At 45.8% G+C, this 21,070-nt stretch overlaps 1 protein-coding gene across 1 annotated transcript; it reads left to right on the forward strand.

The window, feature by feature from the left end:
• The first annotated feature begins 1,861 nt into the window (after window positions 1-1,861).
• Window positions 1,862-20,847, forward strand: HACD3 (3-hydroxyacyl-CoA dehydratase 3). Its single transcript, XM_081171213.1, has 11 exons — window positions 1,862-2,026; window positions 4,298-4,340; window positions 6,204-6,277; window positions 10,190-10,354; window positions 12,766-12,817; window positions 14,270-14,380; window positions 15,623-15,750; window positions 16,547-16,659; window positions 17,845-17,951; window positions 18,547-18,678; window positions 19,306-20,847. The coding sequence occupies exons 1-11, from the start codon at window positions 1,934-1,936 to the stop codon at window positions 19,380-19,382; spliced, it is 1,095 nt and encodes a 364-aa protein (XP_081027339.1). The 5' UTR covers window positions 1,862-1,933; the 3' UTR covers window positions 19,383-20,847.
• The last annotated feature ends 223 nt before the right edge of the window (window positions 20,848-21,070 follow it).

The raw sequence follows: 21,070 nt of genomic DNA on the forward strand, positions 1-21,070 counted from the left end.
AGCTGTTTACAAAAAGAAATAAAATTATCCATAAGGAATTGTTGTTGTTTTATATGCCACCCATCTGACAGGGTTGTCACAGCCACTCTGGACAGCTTCCAACAAAAATATTAAAACACACAGTAAAACATCAACCATTAAAAGCTTTCCTGATCAGAGCTGCCTTCAGATATCTTCTAAAAGTCAAATAGTTGTTTATATGTGTTACATAGATGGGAGTGTGTTCTACAGGGCAGGAGCCACTACCAAGAAGGCCCTCTGCCTGGTTCCCTGTAGCTTCTTGTCTCACAGTAAGGGAACCACAATGGGGGTGGAGATGCTCTTGCAGGTATACAGGGCTGAGGCTGTTTAGGGCTTTAAAGGTCAACACCAACTCTTTGAATTGTGCTCTTAAACAATTTGAGGCTTTTGACAAGTTAACCAACAGATTAAAACTTTCTAAGCTTCCGGACAGGCTTGCCTAAACAAAAATGTTTTTAGCAGGTGCAGAGGAAAAAGTACATCAAAGGGGCCAGCCTGCTGTCAAGAGGCAGAGAGTTCCAAAGTGCAGATGCTGCCACACAAAGAGATCGAGTTCTTTCAAGTGTTATGTGCCACCTGTAAGAGTAATACCTTGAACTTGGCCCAGTAGCAAACCAGCCACCAGTGCAGGACTCTGAGCATAGGTTTTCTATGCTGACGAGGCCTCTCTCTCCTGTCAGCAATTGTGCTGCAGCATTCTGTGCGAACTGCAGTTTCCAGATCAAATGCAAGGGGAGCCCCACATAGAGCACATTGCAGTAATCCAGTATTGAAGTAGCCAAAGCATGAACTACTGTGGGAAGGGTCTCTTGGTACAGGAATGGCCGTTGCTGTTGAACAAGCAGCAGTTGGTAAAAGGCTCTTCTATGCACCACACATATGAAATGTTTTGGAATATTTCATTTGAATGGTGTTTCATTCTTTCAGGAACCACAGTATTCTTGTGAATGTAATATGTTTTAACTGTTCCTAATCCTGAATTTTAAATTGCTTTTAAAATAATTTTTATTAGTTTTCAATTACAATAATAACCTCATTATAACAATGCCAAATTATAATACAATTCCTAATACAAATCATTCAAATACCAAATTATAAAATTTAGGTGGCCACCCGCATGCTAGAATTGATGGTTTGATGATTTACTTTGTTCCTGCATTCCAAAATTGATTTCATTTACATTCCCATCATGATAGTAATCCCTTATACAACAGCTGCAATATTTATCACTTCTATTCGTGTTAACACATTAAGTAATTTATAAGACTGCAAGTGATCACATACAGCATCGTTTTTAAATTGAATTTTATTATTTTTATTATCATAAAAAGCCAGTTTAGGAGGATCCAATGCAGTGCATGCGCCCATTTTAGAAGACTCCGGATGCTCCAAGGGAGGATAATTTTACATACGCAATGGCAGGAACCCTAACCGAGCAGTGGAATGGGTTGCGACTTGGTAAACCCTCAACTCTCTGCAAGGAGAAAGCTAGCATACAGAACTTGGGCTCCATTGGATATTTGGAGTGGGAAGGGGGGGCGACGCGGTGAAACCACCAAGGCCTCCCCGCAAACTGTGCATCCCAACCCTGATGTTTTCATTCTCCCCCAGAGCCAGGCGCTCTTTGCCTGGATTGCTAGCTTTCTCCTTGCGGGGAGTCGCGTCCGTTGCATGCGCGGGGCGGGGCTGGCCTGGCTTCCTCTCACCGCCCCCCCCCCAAAGGAAGCTGCTGCGCGAGGCGGAGTCTGTTAGGCTCGCGCGCGCCAGGAGAAGCGGGACGGGGGCGGGGGAGCGGGCTCGCGCGCACGTGGCCGCGCGCTCCCGATCCGCGCGGGCACTATTGGCGCCGCCCCTTCGCTTGCTTCTCTGCCTTCTCCTCCCGGCGCTTCCCGCACAAGAGGCGAGGAAGAGGATGCCGAGCGCCGACGCCAGCCTGACCCCGCAGGTGCACTGGGCGCAGCGGCACCACCAGCTCTACCTGCGCGTGGAGCTCAGCGACGTCCAGGTGAGCGCCTGGCCCGGTGGGCTGCGGAGCCGGGGGGGTGGGGGGGTCAGGTAGGTGTCGGTCCCCCCCCCCATAACACGCAATCTCTCCTGCGGCCTTTTCCCTCCTCCACTCCTGCCCAAGGGATTCTGGGGCAGCCTCTCTTCTCCCCACCCTCCCGGGTGCCCTATAGATACCCCACTTCCCGGGGGGCCGCAGGTGCTTTATTGATGCCCAATAAAGCACCCCCCCAAAAAAAAAATTTCCCTAGAGCGACAGGTACGCCCGCAGGTGCTTCCACGGCGAGGTATTCGTGCTCCTTGATCGCCACCGATCCCCACTTGGCCGAGGAGCGTTTTGGGGGTGCTTTATTGGGCATCATTGGGCAGGCCCCAGGCTGTTTGCAGAGGAGGCTTCAGGGCCATGCAAGTTAATAATGCAATCATCGTTCTTAAGTAACATGGTGTGCGTGCCGGTTTTGCCCGGCGGGATCCACAGGGGCAAGTGGGTGTGCAAAGGTGAAGGGAGAAAGCAGGTTATTATCTCTTCGATCTGGTTGGTTCCCTGTGCGCATGTGTGCATACCACCTACATTTGACACAGCATACAGTTAACACACATTCCTCTCCCCTGCAGATAATCCTGGGAATTGTAGTTCCCCCCCCCCAGGGTGCTGGGAGCTGTAGTTCTGCAAGGAACTAAAGACTACAGTTCTCAGGATTTTGCACCCCTTGGCACACTTTTCCCTTTTACAACCCTTCTCCTACAGGAAAGTTTCCCCCATAAATCCTGCACTGGTCTCCGGCGCTATAAGGGTATTGCTAAAAACTTTTGATTTGATTAGATTTATAGCATTTCGATGCCGCTTTCCATTCAGAGAAATCTCATTTTATGAATACATATTGGGTGTTGTGATTAATTTATGTTTGTAAAATCATTCAAATACATCTCAAAGCGTCTGACAAAAAAATAACAAAACGAAAGAGAACCTCCCAAATACAGCACAAATAATATAAAACAAATAAAACAATTACAATCTGTAAAACACTCTTAATGAAACAGCAGCTAAAAAAAAAAAATCTAAACATCACGGTTGCAGCAAAAACTCTTATTATATGATCCGTAATTCAATACACCATTTATAATCTATAAATCAATGTTAACAACATTAATGAAAAGCGTACGCTAAGCACAAGTCCATACACACACTTTCCACGCCCCCGTGACTCATATTCTTTCACACTTTTCAGTTCGTTAAAATACACATAATGTTAAGCCTCATTGTGGAGATAGTGAGGTTTGGGGGGGTTGGTGACAGCATTATGCCCTTTTCACCCTCCTTGTGGAGTTCCTGCTGCTCCTTTTTGTGGAATAGGGGAGAAGAAGCTATGCTTTATTCCCCCCCCCCACCTGCAACACATTGCAGCTTTGGTGACCCCTTTCTGTAGGGCCCCCGTCCCTATATGTCTCACATTAGGCTTCTGAAGGCCCTATTATTTTATAGGGAACATGCCATCAAGGCTTTTCCCATAAGCGCCTGACCATAGTTTTAAAAAAAGTTTATTATAATTATTACATTTATATGTAAATTTTATAATCTCCGCCAAGGAACTCGGGGTGGTATACATTGTTCTCCTTCCTCTGCGTTTTATCATCACGACAACCTGTGAGGTAGGGTATTCTGAGAGTAAGCCCAAAGTCACCCCACAAGCATAGCTGTCAACTTTTCCCTTTTCTTGTGAGGAATCTTATTCAGAATAAGAGAGTTTCCCTTTTAAAAAAGGGAAAAGTTGACAGCTTTGCCCACAGGCTTCATGGCTGAGAGGGGATTTGAATAAAAGTATGTACTTTTCCATTCCAAGCTGTGATGAACAGCAGCTTAGAATCTGCTGGGATAAAAGCATGATAAAATTACCATTATGCCGTCCTCTGCAGATCCCTGTCTCTGATAGTCTGCTTCTATTATTATTATTATTATTATTATTATTATTATTATTACCACCCTTCATCTGCAAATACAAAATAAAAGCACAAAATACATGATAAAACCAGGAACAAAACCAACACAAACTAATAACACCCCTTCTCCTACAACAATTCTGTGAATGGGTTTTTAAAATATATTTGTAGGTTTATGAAACCGCTTCACAGGCAAGAGCTACAAAAGTGGGGTGCAATAAGATACAAAAGGTTGTCGAAGGCACCTCGGGTAATTTAAATACAAGCAAATGGGCTAATGAAAACCTTTATCAGATCCAATACGGCTCTTTTTCTTTTGCCTCTTTCTCTGCAGGATCCTGACATCACAATTACAGACAATGTGCTCCATTTCAAAGGTAGGTCAGTTTTGTTGTGTTTTCATGATTTTTTCTGGAAGAAAATGGCTATGGGATCTTGCTGTGGCAAGATTTTACACAGTAGATGGCAATTTAGTATCGATAAATAATATGTAATATCCTTTTTTTAAATCACTATTTCCTCCTGACTTTTGTTAAACTTTTGCTTTGGGGGGTGGGGAAGGAGAAGCCGTGTTTGCATTTTAAAAGCGTTATTTTTTTTTGTCACAAGGCCTAAAACAACTGAGCTCTTGACATAAAAGCCACTACTGTATCTGTAAAATTAACATGACTTTGGAGGCTTACGCTCCATCTTTCCCCTCCTGTGCCATAATTTCAAACAAAATTCAACCTATTTGAATATAGCAGTGAAATTTCCCTGATCTATTGAGTTGACTGTAAGCCCTGCTAATAATGGTCTCTCTCTTCCAAAACATCTTGTGTACTGTTGCTGTTGCATAAGGAACTGACATCCAAATTTGAAAGATAAGTGGATACAATGCAAATGTTTGTTTGGTTTTTATTTTGATCTTCTGATTCCTCATCATGGATTTGCCTTATGTCTAAAAACTTGTAAGAGCAATGCATTGCATTACTTTTTTTAAAAAAACAAAAAAACCCAACCCAAATCCTGTCTTTGAATGAGATTAACTCATTATTACATAGAAGGGGGGTGTCCACTTACACACCATACATTTAAAGTACTATGATACCACTTTAAACTCTAATGGCTGCTCCCCAAGAATCCTGGGAGCAGTAGTTTGTTAAGGGTGCTGAGCGTTGTGTAGAGATTCCCTTGTTTCCCTCACAGAACTACAATTCCAGAATTTCCTGTGAAGAGGAATTGATTGTTAAAGCATTCTGGGAATTATCGCTCTGTGAGGGGAAAAGGGGCCTCCTACTCATTCTCAGGGAACACGGGTGGCGCTGTGGGTTAAACCACAGAGCCTAGGACTTGCTGATCAGAAGGTCGGTGGTTCAGATCCCAGCAACGGGGTGAGCTCCCGTTGCTCGGTCCCTGCTCCTGCCAACCTAGCAGTTCGAAAGCATGTCAAAGTGCAAGTAGATAAATAGGTACCTCTCCGCCGGGAAGGTAAACGGCGTTTCCGTGCGCTGCTCTGGTTCGCCAGAAGCGGCTTAGTCATGCTGGCCACATGACTCAGAAGCTGTACGCCGGCTCCCTTAGCCAATAAAGCGAGATGAGCGCTGCAACCCCAGAGTAGTCTGCGACTGGACCTAATGGTCAGGGGCCCCTTTACCCCTTTACTCATTCTCAGAACCCTTAACTAACTGCAGCTTCCAGAATATGGCCTGTGGGGGGCACACTTACCACATTAAAATGCATCATCATCATCATTATTATTAATTATTATTATTATTATTTGTTGTTAATATTTATTGGACTTGTTAGTTGCTTGTTACACAAAGGTCTCCAAGTGACTAACAACACATTTAAAAACATAAGCATAACTATATTAAACAATTAAAACACAGCAAAAATGACCCCCATAACAAAGACAAGAAGCTTGGGCAGCCTTTACCTGGTTCTGAAAGATGTCAATGAAGGTGCTAGCCATGATGAGGACAGAAGTGAACTCTTGTTAATTTTAGCAGTTCCTTGACACCAGACTTGATATGTGGCGGGTTGTGCCTGGATGCATCACTATGCCCTACAGAGGGCCAAGTCCTGGTGTTTCCGATTTATCTTTTACCTGCTTTTAAAAAAAAAAAATGTATGAAGGACAGACCGACAATTAACCTGGAAAGCCTTCTGAGAAACGGAGCTGTCATTCAGTTGCAGAGTTGTACCACTTCCTGCAATTCTCAAGTAGATTTCTTACTTCTGCTTGTTTTTCTTCCTAGCTCAAGGCCATGGAGCCAAGGGAGACAATGTATATGAATTTCAAATTGAGTTCCTGGCACCAGTGGACCCGAAGGTAACAGCTTCTGGTGTTTCCTGCAGCTGAATTACAAGGCCGGTGCTCTGATCAACAGGTGGACGGTGCTTTGGAGTTTTGTCTCTTGTGGGTGGTTTTCTGCGTATACCTCTGCAACCTTCAGAGTTCCCCTGAGTACGCTTATACCCAGTACTTCCTCTATGACGGTACTCACTGGTACAGAATATTAATTTTATCCGCCCCCCCCCCTTACATTTACATCCCACCTTTTTTTCCAAGGAGCTCAGACTTCTCCTGCTTTCTATTTTATCCTCACAGCAACCCTGTGAGGCAGATTAGGCAGAGAGACAGTGACTGAGCAGGGATTTGAACCCTGGTCTCCCAGGTCCTAGTCCAGCACTGTAACCCTTACACAACAGAGACTCTCACTTCTTTTTGCTGCTTATTGTAGCCATTTTGTGCTGGACCAACAGCACTTTTATCAGGATATGAGTACTGACACCTCATTTTTTAACTTAAAAAGCAGTGCTTATACCTGTAGCAATCGCGCAACTATCCATCCCCCCTTGACCAGTCCTCCAAACGTCAGCCGGACCTGGCAGGGAGACGGGTAGTTATGCGAGGTGTTTCAAGTCACAAAACAAATCGTAAGCTGCCACCACCTCCTCTCCTGGGTCAACCCTCGAATGGGGTCCAAGGAGGAGAACCCCCCCTTCAGTATTTATCAGGTTGCCCAGCTCTGCGTCACTTAACAGTGACGCAGACAGAAATCCAACAGGTAGTGTGTACTAAGTGGTCAAGCACCAGTTCAGCTTCTCTGGGCAAAAGGCACAGAATACAGAAAGGCAAAAGTCCTTTTCCAAATTTATTGAAAAAGCTACTCAAAGAGTAAAAGCTTGCACATTTCTTAAAAGGTTACAAACAAGAAAAATAACAACATTGCATAATATCACTAACTAAAACATACTCGCAAGTAATCAGTAGTTCAAAGCATAGTAAGAAGTCACAAAGTCTGTTCTTCTGGTCAAACGCCCTCAGGCGAACACCAGGGCAAGGTAGTCTGCAATTTGCATCTGAATTCCCCAAACCTTTATCCTTGGAATACAGGTTTGGGAACCAATCATTTCTTTGGGTTAATTACCAATTTGCCAATGGCTGTATGATGAGACAAGAACTTCTGATTGTCAGAAGGCCCACACAGCTGAACTTTGTTTATTCTCAGAGACCTTGAGATCAAAAGGCTCTCCCTTCATTCCCAAACTTCTCTGACCCATACCAGGCTCTTGAGCTGTAAATTACCTGATAGCCTTTTGTAACTTTTCACACTCCATCCACATTCAAGCCCCCATCTGTGCCAGGATCTGCAAACCAGATAACATAGCATCCCACCTAGAGTCAAGAGGCAATTTGATCTACACTTCTAAAGACAGGGAGTTTTACAGTTAAAGAGACCAGATCTCTATTTCCCAGAAATCCACAGTTTTAACTCTCCCACAATGCATCATGCCTACATGAACCAAAGTTTAACATACTAAGATTTCCCAACGTCACTGTTGTTGTTGTTTAGTTGTTTAGTCGTGTCCGACTCTTTGTGACCCCATGGACTGGACCACGCCAGGCACTCTTGTCTTCTACTGCCTCCTTCAGATTGGTCAAACTCATGCTGGTAGCTTCAAGAACACTGTCCAACCATCTTGTCCTCTGCCGTCCCCTTCTCCTTGTGCCCTCCATCTTTCCCAACATAAGGGTCTATTCCAGGGAGTCTTCTCTTCTCATGAGGTGGCCAAAGTATTGGAGCCTCAGCTTCAGGATCTGTCCTTCCAGTAAGCACTCAGGGCTGATTTCCTTCAGAATGGATAGGTTTGATCTTCTTGAAGTCCACGGGACTCCAAAGAATCTCCTCCAGCACTACAATACCTCTTTTGTTTCTCAGTGGTTCCCATCTTGAGTTTGCTGTTTCAGAGAATGATGGTGTGGCCATGCAGCTATGTAGATAAGATCAGCATGTGGGATTGCTCAGTGGTTTTTGCAACTCTGAAATTCCAGTAAGCACTGATTGTGTGATAAGCCAGAATCCTGTGTGTAGGTTGTGGTATTAGCCAATGAAGTTGGCAAATGCTTCCTGCCTTGGGCAGGAACCTGCTCTGCCTACATGCCAGCATCCCAGAGCTACCTGCTTCTGCTTATCCTAGAGAGTTCCTTGGAGCCACTTCAGTATCAGATACCTGGCTCAAGTTTCCTGCAGTGCTCACCTAACTGCTTGGATGGGGAAAACTGCCTGCCTGGATCTTAATTTCTGCAATCCTCCTGCCTGCAGGGGAACAGAAATGTCAAAGCCCCCTTAGAAGCTGGAGCAATTGTGATTTCTATGCCAAAAGCTCAGTCACAACTATAGAGTTCCAAACCCTGACAAGTGAGAGATAAGAAATTCACCCCAGTCGAGCACACAAATAGGGGCCAGCAGTACACAGAACTGGTTGTACAAAGTAACCCAAACAAGTTATGAAACACAGTGAGGGAAATCTGAAATTAGTCGTGCTCAAAGTAGACTCATTGAAAAATGGGTTTGTTTTGACTAATCCTGGATAGCACCAAATTACTGTGAAGCAAGAGAAGGGATGGCTTCCCAGTCGTAGTCACAGATGTCGATGTGCTACAGAAATCTGCACAGAAACGACTCCACAATTCTTGTCTGTTTAGCCTTGTTCAGTTGTAACCATCATAGTCTGATAAAGAATGGTTTTGGCTGTCAGACTGACAGGCACCTACCTGAAGTAACCTTGGCCTAAGAGGAAGAGAGCCTTGCTGCTTCCGGTGTGAAATATGGTACATTCTGTGCCAAATCAACAAACAAGGAGTGCACGATAGTCATGAATTTTGTGGGTATTTTGCAAAGTCCGTTACTTATGTCAAAATGTATCTTACAGCAATGGCATTAGTATTACCCCTTATGTCTATGAGCAGGGCCACACCCCTCTGAAAGTTCATTCAAGGTCGCAGTGCCCTTGGTAATTTTTGCTATTGAATGGCAAAATATTCACTGAACATGCTACCTGCAACAGTCGTCGTGGGGCCGTTTTGAGGCTCAGGGTCTCTTTAAACCGCTGCTAAAATGGATATTTGAGCACCCTTCATTTCAGCAATGGAAACTGCTTTCTCCTCCAGGAGTAAGGTGCACACCCAGCCAGGAGCATAGGAAGGGGTGCGGTGGGGGCGGAGCGCCCGGGTGCCCTCACTGAGGGGGGTGACATTCGATGCGCTGCCCACCTGTGACTCCCAAACCTACCCCGAGCCATGGGCGGCTCACTCTGCCCCCTGTTGCAGGGCGCGCACACCTCTCTGAACACCCTAGCTGCTATTCTGCACCTGGGAGGCCACACACCCCTCTGGAGTGCGCCCCCCTACACAGCGTGGGCATATGCTCTGCCGCACCCATCAGTGCCCTCCAGCTCTTGATTGTACCTTTGAAGGCTTGTCCTTACCTGCGTCACGATGTCAGGTGAAAAGAATCCTGTTGGGTAACGGCTTGGGTCACAAATCTGAACATTCAGTTTTAAAAGTTGCGAATTAGTAGCTTGGTGTGGATGCTTTTGCAAAGCCAGGGTAGCCTGTGCTGAGTAGCACTGCAGGTTATCCACAACTGTGCTTGTGTGTGTGTGTGTGTGTGTGTGTGTGTGTGTGTGATTTTTGGTGAAGTTCTTTCCAGCCCACTGCTTAAAACAAGCTGCCGATCAGAGCTGTTTGATAAGGGAACGGTCTCCCTCGGAAGGTGGTGGACTCTCCTCCGTTGGAGGTCTTCAAGCAGAGGTGGGGGCGGGTCTGTCTGTCGGGGCCTCTTTAGCTGTGATTCCTGCATTGCAGGGCTTGGACTAGATGACCCTTGGGGGCTCCCTTCCAACTCCAAAGTTCTGTGTGATTCAATACCGGTGCTCTGTGGTTGTCTTCTTTCAGCCAGCCTATAAAATGACACAGAGGCAGCTGAACATCACCGTAACGAAGAAGGAGAGCCAGTGGTGGGAACGGCTGACCAAGCAGGAGAAGCGGCCGCTGTTCCTTGCTCCGGACTTTGATCGTTGGTTGGATGAGTCGGATGCTGAGATGGAGCTGAAAGCCAAAGTAAGGCCTAGCCAGTGATCCACAATGTGCTCTGTCCCATCCCTGCTCCATGAGGACATGTGGGCCTGTCTGCTTGGCTGATGATGGAAACAGACTACAGTGGTACCTTGGTTCTCAAACTTAATCCGTTCTGGACGTCTCTTCCAAAACCAAAGCATTCCAAAACCAAGGCGCGCTTTCCTGTAGAAAGTAATGCAAAACGAATTAAGCCGTTCCAGACTTTTAAAAACAACCCCCGAAACAGAAATTTAACACGAATTTTACTATTTAACGAGACCATTGATCCATAAAATGAAAGCAATAATCAATGTACTGTACTATAAAACAAATAAGACAGTATTGTAGATGATTAAAAAAAAAATCTTAACTGCACTGATGATAGTCATTGTTTGGATGAGGGGCTTTTATCCATTTCTGCAGTCACACAATCAGTCAGTCAGTAGCTGAACTGGGTTCCACACAGTCACAAAAACAAATTAACCGGAAAAGCCTCAAAAACAAAAACACAAAATAAATAGCAAAAACAAAAGCGCCAAGCTTAATCCGTTCCGGAAGTCCTTTTGACTTCCGAAAGGTTCAAAAACCAAGATGCAGCTTCTGATTGGTGCAGGCATCCCAGAAACAATAGCCGACAACCGCATTGGACATTCGGCTTCTGAAAAACGTTTTCGGCGTTTGAGAACCAAGGTGCCACTGTATTGCCAGCCCGTAACTCCAGTGTTCAAATGCTTGCACTGGCTGCCTATGCTCTCCTAGGCCAGGTTCAAGGCTCTACTATATATTTACAAGGCCCGCCACAATTTGGGTCCATACATCTCTATCCAACTACTGAAGTCTTTGGGGGAGTCACTGTTAGTTTCCAGGCCCAGTTCAAAGGGCTGGTGTCAACCTATGAAGCATTACATGGCTCAGGACCTCAAGACCTTAAGGATTGCCTCTCCCCATACAAACTGACTCGGACCCTGCACTTGTCATCTGAGGCCCTTCTCCATGTCCCCCATCCCAGAAATGTGGCAGCAAGAGAACGGGGCCTTTCCTGTGGTGGCTCCCCAATTGTGGAATGCTCTCCCCAGAGAGGCTCGCCTGGTGCCGCCATTACATTTCTTTTAGGTGCCAGGCAAAAATATTCCTCTTTAACCAGGCCTATGGCTGTTAAATATTCTATGGCCTGTAAAAGTATGGGGGAGTGGAATGATTGTTTTGTTATTAGGCTATCTGTCAGTATGGTTTTTACTCTGTTTTTAATTATGTTTTTAATCAGTGATGTTCTGTAATGTGTTTTTAATGTTGTACGCTGCCTTGAAATCTTTTGATAGAGAGTGGTATATAAATAGAATTAATAATATAATAATTGTTGGTTCCCCATGGCTAGAATGCCCACCAGGAGCTGTTCTATGGAACTCCCTTCCAGCTGAGGCCAGGCAGGCTCCCTCCCTGTTGAACTTCTGCCTACTGAAAACCTTTTTATTAAAAAAAAAATTCCAGCAGGCATTTTAACTGATTAATTCTGATGTAATAGTTCGTTCGAAGTCATTTTTATTTTCATTGGATTGAGTTTATTGTATTTTGCCTAAGAGGCCATTGTAATGAAGTGGTAGAATAGGTTTTCTAAACATTACAGTGAGTGTACGAAGCACTTTGAACTGTGCTATTTTAAATGCTAAGTAGTGTTTTTTGCAAAGGCAGATTTTGTTAAAGGCAGACAGGACTGCGAGGTGATTAAGTAGCAACTGCAAATGGAAGGCAATGCATAGCAGGGACTTTTGAAAAGGAGGAGGAGAGGCAATTTAAAATGAAAGCAAAAATGAAAGAGAATGCCCCAGGCAAGTTGGGGGCTGGAGGGGGGAAAAGAGCTGAAACTGGAGGCCATCTGAATTGGCCAACAGACACCATCACCCAAGAACTGGCTGGCTCAACATCAGCTCACATTGGATGTTGTTGAGTTGGTTTTTCTGTTTTGTTTTTTGGCAAAGGTCTGTCCCAAAAGTCAGCAGGCAGCTTCCCAATGGCACTAAGGTAAAGGTAAAGGGACCCCTGACCATTAGGTCCACTCGTGACCGACTCTGGGGTTGCGGCGCTCATCTCACTTTATTGGCCGAAGGAGCCGGCGTACAGCTTCCAGGTCATGTGGCCAGCATGACTAAGCCGCGAACCAGAGCAGCGCACGGAAACGCCGTTTACCTTCCCGCCAGAGCAGTACCTATTTATCTACTTTCACTTTGACGTGCTTTCAAACTGCTAGGTTGGCAGGAGCAGGGACTGAGCAATGGGAGCTCACCCCGTCAAGGGGATTCGAACCGCCGACCTTCTGATCGGCAAGCCCTAGGCTCAGTGGTTTAACCCATAGTGCCACCCGCGTCCCCCCCAATGGCACTAACACTTGCTAAAAACCCGTCTTGCTCATTTTTTAGGAGGAAGAAAGGGTTAACAAAATCAGCATAGAGAACCGCATCCCCAAAGACCGTAAGTAGCCAATATCTTTTGTATAATCATTTTGGTAATACTTGTGTGTATATTAGTCGTCAACGTGTTGCATGAGTCGTACTACAGTATCTTTTGTCTGGCAAACCTTTCTGCACCAGCAAGATTTCTTTACCGCTCCTCCAATCTCCCTGTTTAGATACCACCCCATATTTTGTGAAGCTGGAGATACGATGGACTGGGAAGACTGGGAACAAGCAGGTCTATATAGACTTAGGGATTTTTGTGTAAATGTTTTCTCCCTATATGAAGAACAGATTTTGGCTAAGATTCGAAATGCAACATGGTCACAGTTTAATTTTAATTGGTTGCTTTTCTTTGTGCTAAAACCATGTCCTAGCCATTCAGTCAGACCAAGTGTTGGCCGCTTTAGAACAACTAAACAATTAAACATGAAAAGTGCTGGGATAGCTCAGTCTGTAGAGCATGAGACTCTTAATTCCATTGGGCAAAAGATTCCTGCATTGCAAGGGGCTGGACTAGATTGCCCTCGTGGGTCCCTTCCCACTCTACAATTCTATTATTCTATAAACTTATGGTCAGTGTTCCTGCTACATGTTCCTGGTGTAGTATCAACTACACACAAAATATTAATAGAGGTAGAATTTGGCCATCTTATGGCCACAAAAATTCCCTGGGAAACGGACCTTCAAATAATGAAACCTGCTTTGCAGGGAAAACACATTTTAAAACAGTTTTGGCCCAATTAAGGGAATATTATTTGAAACTCTTACACAGGTGGCATCTTTCCCCCTTGTGAATATCCCACATGATACCAGGGGCAACATCAACATGTTGGAAGGGATATGGAGAGACTGGATCCTACAGACATATGTGGTGGTTTTGCAAATCTGTTTACCCATTTTGGGTTCTGGTATTTAAAGAGTTGAGTATAATATACAAACTGGAGCTGCAGCCTTCCCCTCAACTTGATTTACTTGGAATAAAGGACATGTCTGCTCCAGCAGCTGCTCATAAAGACCTTCTAACATTCCTCCTTGCAGCAACACATATGGAAATAGTCATGCGATGATGGTGAACTGCCTTGGGCTTCAACGTTGAAGCGTGGTGCTCCAGAGCATGGACAATGGCCCTGGCTGAACAGCTGGCATGCCAGATTCGTGTGACAAAGGGAATTCTAACCCCCATCTTTTCTCCAGTGTGTGGCAACCGTTTTTGGATTATGTGTGTCAAGAAGACTGTGTTCATAAACCACCGAGATCGCACAGTAATATGTGGAAAGGTTTTTTGGTGTGAACTGTAAGAATTCGATTTGATATTTTCAAGCAACATGGTTACGTAGTTTTATGTGTGGTGTGAAAAATGAATGTATATAAAAGAATGCCTTTGTCATCATGCCTCCGACCAAAGACAGGATCTTGCATTCCACTGACTTCTGCCATTTAGCCCCTGTTCTTCTGCAATGCCTTGCAGCTTTCCGGCACCTGAAGAGAGGCTACCTCTTCATGTACAACCTTGTGCAGTTCCTGGGCTACTCATGGATTTTCGTGAACATGACCGTTCGGCTCTTCATGCTGGGGAAAGGCAAGTGACCCTCTTCGCCCTCTTGTCCCTGCCGGCTGCTCTCATTTAAAAGGTCCTTGAGCAGCAGTAGAGCGGCACATGCAGAAGTTCAGGGCCGTTTCACAATAGATACAGCCACGCCCCCTTCTAAGATTATACAATAATCTTGAAGTTATGCAATAATAATAATAAATGGGGATGCATTGCAGCAGTCAGTGCAGATCTCCATGTGTTGCCTTTGAGCTAGATCTGCTGTTTTCTGTGCACATACATGGGCAAATGATTTGGCGTGTTCCAGTGTCGTCTTTCAGAGTGACTTAAGTTGTGTTTACAGTGGTACCACATGTTAAGTACTTAATTCGTTCTGGAGGTCTGTTCTTAACCTGAAACTGTTCTTAACCTGAAGCACCACTTTAGCTAATGGGGCCTCCCGCTGCCGCTGCGCGATCGGAGCACGATTTCTGTTTTCATCCTGAAGCAAAGTTCTTAACCTGAAGCAGTATTTCTGGGTTAGCAGAGCCTGTAACCTGAAGCGTCTGTAACCTGAAGCGTATGTAACCTGAAGCGTATGTAACTTGAGGCACCACTGTACTTGAAATTCTGTTGTATGGAACTTGCACGTTCTTTTGAAGCGGAAGTCGCTTGCAGGATTCTTAAACTCTTGCTTTAAAGCATACAGAACAATTCCTCTTGGTGTGGGATCTTCCCACACATTCTTCAGAGTGACCCTAGGAGCCAATCCTCAGTGGCTGACTCACTTCCTTTCACTCTGATTGGCTGCAATTAGAAGGCTTCTTGGTGTTTACATAGTTTCCCTTTCATGCTGATTGGGCAACTCAAGGGCACTGCAAGAATAGTAATAGATCTTCAACACCCACACACCCCCAAACTCTGGACCGCTACAACTCTTATCTTGAACAGAAGGGGTTGGAAAGGAGGGCCTGGGGGGGGGGGGCTGCTGCTGTTTGGAATAGGCAAGATGGGACTCAATGGTTTTCCTCAATATAAGCCAGCCATAAATTTTGTTGTTGTTGTTGTTATCAGACAAGTTAGTTGTTTGCTTTGCAGAGGCCTCCAGCCAACATACTTGAAAACACTTGAGTGGCTGAAGAAACCGTTCTCTGAGAAGCCTGACTCCAGAGTTCCCCTTGCAAAGTTCTCCTGTTCTTTTGGTCCAGTCATTTTTCAATTTCCAAGGTGCACCTCTCTCTTTTTTTTAAGGAGTTCCAAAGAGTAACCGCCTTGTCTGCCTCTTTCTTGCAGACTCTTTCTTCGATACTTTCCACACGATGGCAGACATGATGTACTTCTGCCAGACGCTGTCTCTCATTGAGATTGTGAACACACTGATTGGTCTGGTTCGGGCTCCTTTCATGCCTGTCATCCTCCAGGTAATTGCACTTAGAGAGCCAGCAACCCCTCTCTGGTAACCCCAGGGCCCATATTCAAAACTTGGCCAGGGCCTCCTGGCTCCCATCTAGGCCAAATGCCCTTTATTTATTTCTCTCTCTCTTTCTCTGCTGGAGTTCCAGCAGAAAGGGAAGGCTGTGGCAGAGCCCTCCCCAATTGTGCACCTTGGCTTCTCTCTCCTGGAGTGGCAGTGACTGTGTCAAGGTCACCCAGAGGGCTTCATGACCAAGTGTGGGATTTGAACCCTGTCTCCCAGGTCCTAGTCCAGCGCTCTAACCACTGCACCACACTGAGCCTTATCGTTCCTCTGGGGAGATCAAGGTGGCCTATGTGGTCCTCCCCAGTTGTATCTCCCCAGCAACCCTGTGACGTAGGTCCAACTGAGAAGAGTGACTGGCCCAGGGTTGCCCTGTGAGCTTCATGGCTCAGTGGGGATTAGAACCCTGGTCTCCTAGGTCCTAGCCTGGCACTCTGACCACTACACCACCCTGGTTTGATCCTGCCTGTCTCCAGACTCGGGCCTGTGTTCATGTGGGCAGCCTTAATTGGCAGTCTGGCAGAGCCTTTCACACATTAATTTCTGTTCTCCTTTTCACGGGAAGAGGAGCTAAATCACATGGAGGTCAATTGCGTTCATGATCTGGAAGCATGTTGAATACAGTACTAGCTCCCTCCTGCCCTCTGGCTTAGAGACATGCAGACACAGAGTGTGCTACGTCTATGCCATTTCTCTGTTCCAGACGCTTCTACGTCTTTCTCTCCCCTCTTCCTACCCAGGTCTTTGGGAGAAACTTTGTGTTGTTACTTGTCCTTGGAGGTGTGGAGGAAATGCAGAGCAAAGCTGTCGTCTTCTTCATCTTCTATATTTGGAGCATGGTGGAGATCTTCAGGTATCGGGGAATCTTGCTTTGCAGTCCCAGGCTGCTCTGTCCAGCCAGGCAATGGCCCGTCCAGTCCACCATCCTGTTCAATTTCTCACAATGGCCAACCAGATGCCTCAAGAGCACCCTCCCCTTCTGTGGTTTCCTCTATGGCACACACCCCGATACCGCCTGCTCAGCTTAACCCAGGCTGCTTTGGCCTGCTCAGCTTAACCCAGGCTTCCTCAAACTCAGTCCTCCAGATGTTTTTGAGACTACAGTTCCCATAATCCCTGACCGCTACTGCGAAGGTGCCTGCCTGGTGTCAATAGGCAGGGAGTTCCAAAGTACAGGTGCTGCCACACTCAAGGAACAGCTACTTGCAAGCAGACATTGTGTGGCGCTTGCAGAAGTGCAAGATCTGCAAATTGAGGTGATAGACTTGGCTCGAGCCGGGTTAATTAGTAAATTTAGTTAATTTGACCGAATTTGTCTATACCACTTTAATTATAAAAATCTCTAAGTAAATATAAAGTATACATAACACTAAATATATTTATATATATATATATATAAATAAATAAAACATATAAACAATTATTCCTGCATTCCAGGGGGTTGGACTAGATGTGCTAGACACCTTGGGATCCTTTCCAATTCTACAATTCTAATATATGAAAATCAGCAGTTAAAAGTATACACTGTAAAATACAATTACTTATTAAAACACATGTCAACTTTACACTTCTGGGTAGGGCTTGTCTAAATACAGTTTTAGCAGGTGCTCAAAACAGAGCATCAAAGGCCATAATATTTTTTTTGTGCTCCCCCACAAGTCCCATCCAAATTCTTAATGTATTTTTTATTTTAATGAGGGCACCAGGTTGAGGAAGCTTTTTATTGTTGCATTTGTATCCCACATTTCTTCCATGGAGCTCAAAGTAGCAGACATGGTTCTCTTCATTTTTTCAGAGTCTGGGATGTAGGTTAGGCTGAGAGACTATGACTGGCCCAAGGACACACAGTGAGCTTTCATGGCTGGGTAGGGATTTGAACCCTGGTCTCCCAGGTGCTAGTCTGACACTATAACCACTATGCTACCTTGGCTGTGCTACGTCTTTTCAGCTCGCTGCCATTGTTCATGCTTTCTCCTTCCTGGGGGGTATTTGGTGGCTAAGCCTGATGAGCCACTGACTTGCAGGGCTTCCCTTCCAGGTATCCGTTCTACATGCTCTCGTGCCTCGATATAGAATGGAAGATCCTGACCTGGATTCGATACAGCATCTGGATGCCCCTCTACCCTCTGGGGATCTTAGCAGAAGGTATGCTGGAGAGACAGAGGCGACTGTGTCAACACCCGTTACCTAGCACCGCAAACTTGCCTTCCAACACCACTCAAGGCTCAGAAGCAGCCTGTGCCAGGTGTGGGGAACCTGTGGGCTTCCAGATGTCACTGAACTACAAGCCCCATCATCCCCGGCCCTTGGCACTGCTTGCTGGGGCTGATGGGAGTTGCAGTTTAGCCACATCTGGGAGGTTAAAGGTTCCCCCACCCCAGCTCTGTGTTGAAAATCTGATCTTCATCACCGTCCCAGGAATGGGCTCCAACTTCCATCATCCTGGATCGTTGGCTGTGCTGGTTGAGGCTTATGGCAGTTGGAGTCTATCAGTATCTGGAGGGATAACATTTTCTCCAGCGCTGCCCTAGTCCTGGGTGCCTGAAGATTGGAAGCAATTCTTCCAGCCTGGATTGCGGTACATTTGCCTGGTTTCCTGAGCTCCCTGCCTCCTGTTGTTCACATGATGTTCACATGTTTTGCTGGAGACGAGGCTGAACGAAGCTGCATGTAAACTGTAGCCCTTTGCTCTTCCCTGCAAGGTGCCTTGACCTCAAGCCCTATTGCCTTCTGTTTCCAGCTGTCTCCGTGATTCAGGCTATTCCCATCTTCAGCAGCACCGGGAGATTTAGCTTCATGCTGCCCTACCCGCTGAACATCACCGTTCCCTTCTCCCTTTTTCTCCAGTTCTACCTTGTCTTCTTGTTTCTAGGTGAGTTTCAGATTAAAGTCTGCAAACAAGGTAATGTGGGATTGGGGTGGACTTCATGAGGACTAGAATTGTTCTTGGATAACTTGGTGGTGGTGGTAGTAGTAGTAGTAATCATCATCATCATAGTATCCTGCTGAAGGGAACTCTCCTCCCAGGGTAAGGTTTTGCACAAAGCTCTGCAGAGTTAGGGGTTGTCATAAATTGTCACCTTGCTTTACATTCCTTTTCCCCCCTAAAGAATTGCTGGCAAAGTCCGTTTCCTGCCCTCCCTTCTCCAATCTTTGTTTGCTAAGGCAGGAACAGAGCCACACCAAGTGAATAAATACTGGCACACAGCCCCCTCTGAAGTTGTTTAAGGGGGAGGGGTAGTTTGGGGCCTTACAAGGCCAGAAGGGCATGGTGAGAGGCCACTATTCACAGAGATACTTTACTCATTTATTAAATCTCTATCCTGCCCTTTCTCGAAAAAGCACCTAAGGCAGGAGACATTGAATAGTTCAATCATTACAATTTAAAACCATCTACCAGCATGTTAGACTGATAATTTGGAGGGCTTGAGTACCAGTACTCTCTCTCTCTTTCTTGGCACTCCTGGCCTTGGGAGTTCAGACTTTTTTCTTCCTCTAGGGCCGTTTGTGAATTTCCGCTACCTCTACAAGCAACGGAAGAGACACCTTGGACCCAAAAAGAGGAAAATGCACTAGGCCGGAGCCTGGAATGGTTCCTTTCTCTTCTTCTTCTAATCTACCTTGAAGGCAGGGCTAGGGCTCTCTCCTAACGGTTTTACTTACCTTGTTGATCTGAAAAACCAGTTTTGTACAGTTATAGCCAACATGCATCTCCCCTCCCACACAAAGATGGATCCAGGTGACATTCCCCACCTCCCAGTTAGGTGCAGCGACTCTTTGGTCAACCTGAAAGGCTGAGCCAATAGCCCTTGTGTCCTGTGCTACCTGCAAATAAAACTGACCCCCTCGGTGGGAACACAACTCCCTTCCATCCAGGAGTTGAGCAGTGTTTGCCTGGCTAAGTCCACAGGTGGAGGCAAGAGCTTCTCCACGCAGAAAATTATTTATTTTTATGGGTTCTTCCAGTATCAAAACCTTTGGAATGGTCCCAGAGCAGGGAGGCTAGCTGGTCACTGCTTGTTGCTGAGGCTCCCAAGCCAAAGTCCTGAGCAGGGTGGTAACCTTAAGCACCCTTTCCTCTAGCCAAAAATGGTGTGCTGGTGGTTTATTGAGGCCTGCCTCTTTCCTTCTCCCTGCAGTGGAGATGGTAAGTCAGAGGCCCCCCCCCTTCTCCCTCAGAATTGCTACTGGCATGCCCTTACTATGCACATCAGGAGTGGGGCACCTGTGACCCTCTAGATAGGTGTTTCCCGAACTTGGGTCTCCAGCTGTCATTGGACTACAACTCCCATCATCCCTCGCTAGCAGGACCATTGGCCAGGGATGATGGGAGCTGTAGTGTTTGGAGACCCAAACACTGCTCCAAATGTTGCTGGACTGCAACTCCCAACTAATTCTGAGTTGGACATGCAGGCAAGGACCAATGGGAATTGAGAGTCCCAACATCTGGAGGACCACAGCTCCCCCACCCCTGGATTCATTCTTTTCTTACGTCTGTATTCTAAACCCCTTGATGTGGAAGGACATCCTGTTGATTCAGAACTTCTGCAGAAAGACACCTGTCGTTTCTGGAATTGGTTTGATGGGACCTCCTCTAGCTCACCACCCAATATCACAATTCTGCTTCTGGTACAAGAAGGCTTTTGGGTGGCTCCATGGTTCTAGACGTGCTTTGTCTTTGAGGGGTCTAGGAAAGGCACCACCCTGCCTTTAGAATTGGGGTAGGGGAAGAAGCACTATTTATCCACCAGACTGGGCACAGGCACCCTCCTCAGGGCCAATTTGGAGGTGACTGTTTCACCTTAATTTACTCCAGGAGGGTAAATGGTGGGGTTTGGGGGACCCAAGTCCTGATCTGCCAGTAGTGACACTGACTTTCAACCATAGCACACAGGGCACCTTACTTAGCCCTTTCCATTGCTGTCCCATCTGTTAAAATTACAGTCTAGGGTGCAGGCACTTTTGTCATGAATCTGTATTTGCTGGTCTTTCGGGAGGCAAATAGAATGTGTATTTCTAATAATAAAGATTTAAAAACGTCTTTTGTGCACTCATTGCCGTTTTCTTTTTTCTTTAAAAAACTAAACAGGATTTGGGGTGAATACAGTGCTTAAATTATACCGATGGCAGATATTCTACCATGGTCAACATTTGAATGAGTTATGCCTCCTGTTAACATATGCGTATTGGTATGTCTCTTAGTCATAAATAAGGACCCTGACAGAACGGAGGGAAGCAAAGCAGAATCTGAGTGGCTCTTGGAG

The sequence above is a fragment of the Podarcis bocagei genome (genome assembly GCF_964188305.1).
Source record: "Podarcis bocagei genome assembly, chromosome: 14".
In the NCBI taxonomy this organism is placed as follows: Eukaryota; Metazoa; Chordata; class Lepidosauria; order Squamata; family Lacertidae; genus Podarcis; species Podarcis bocagei.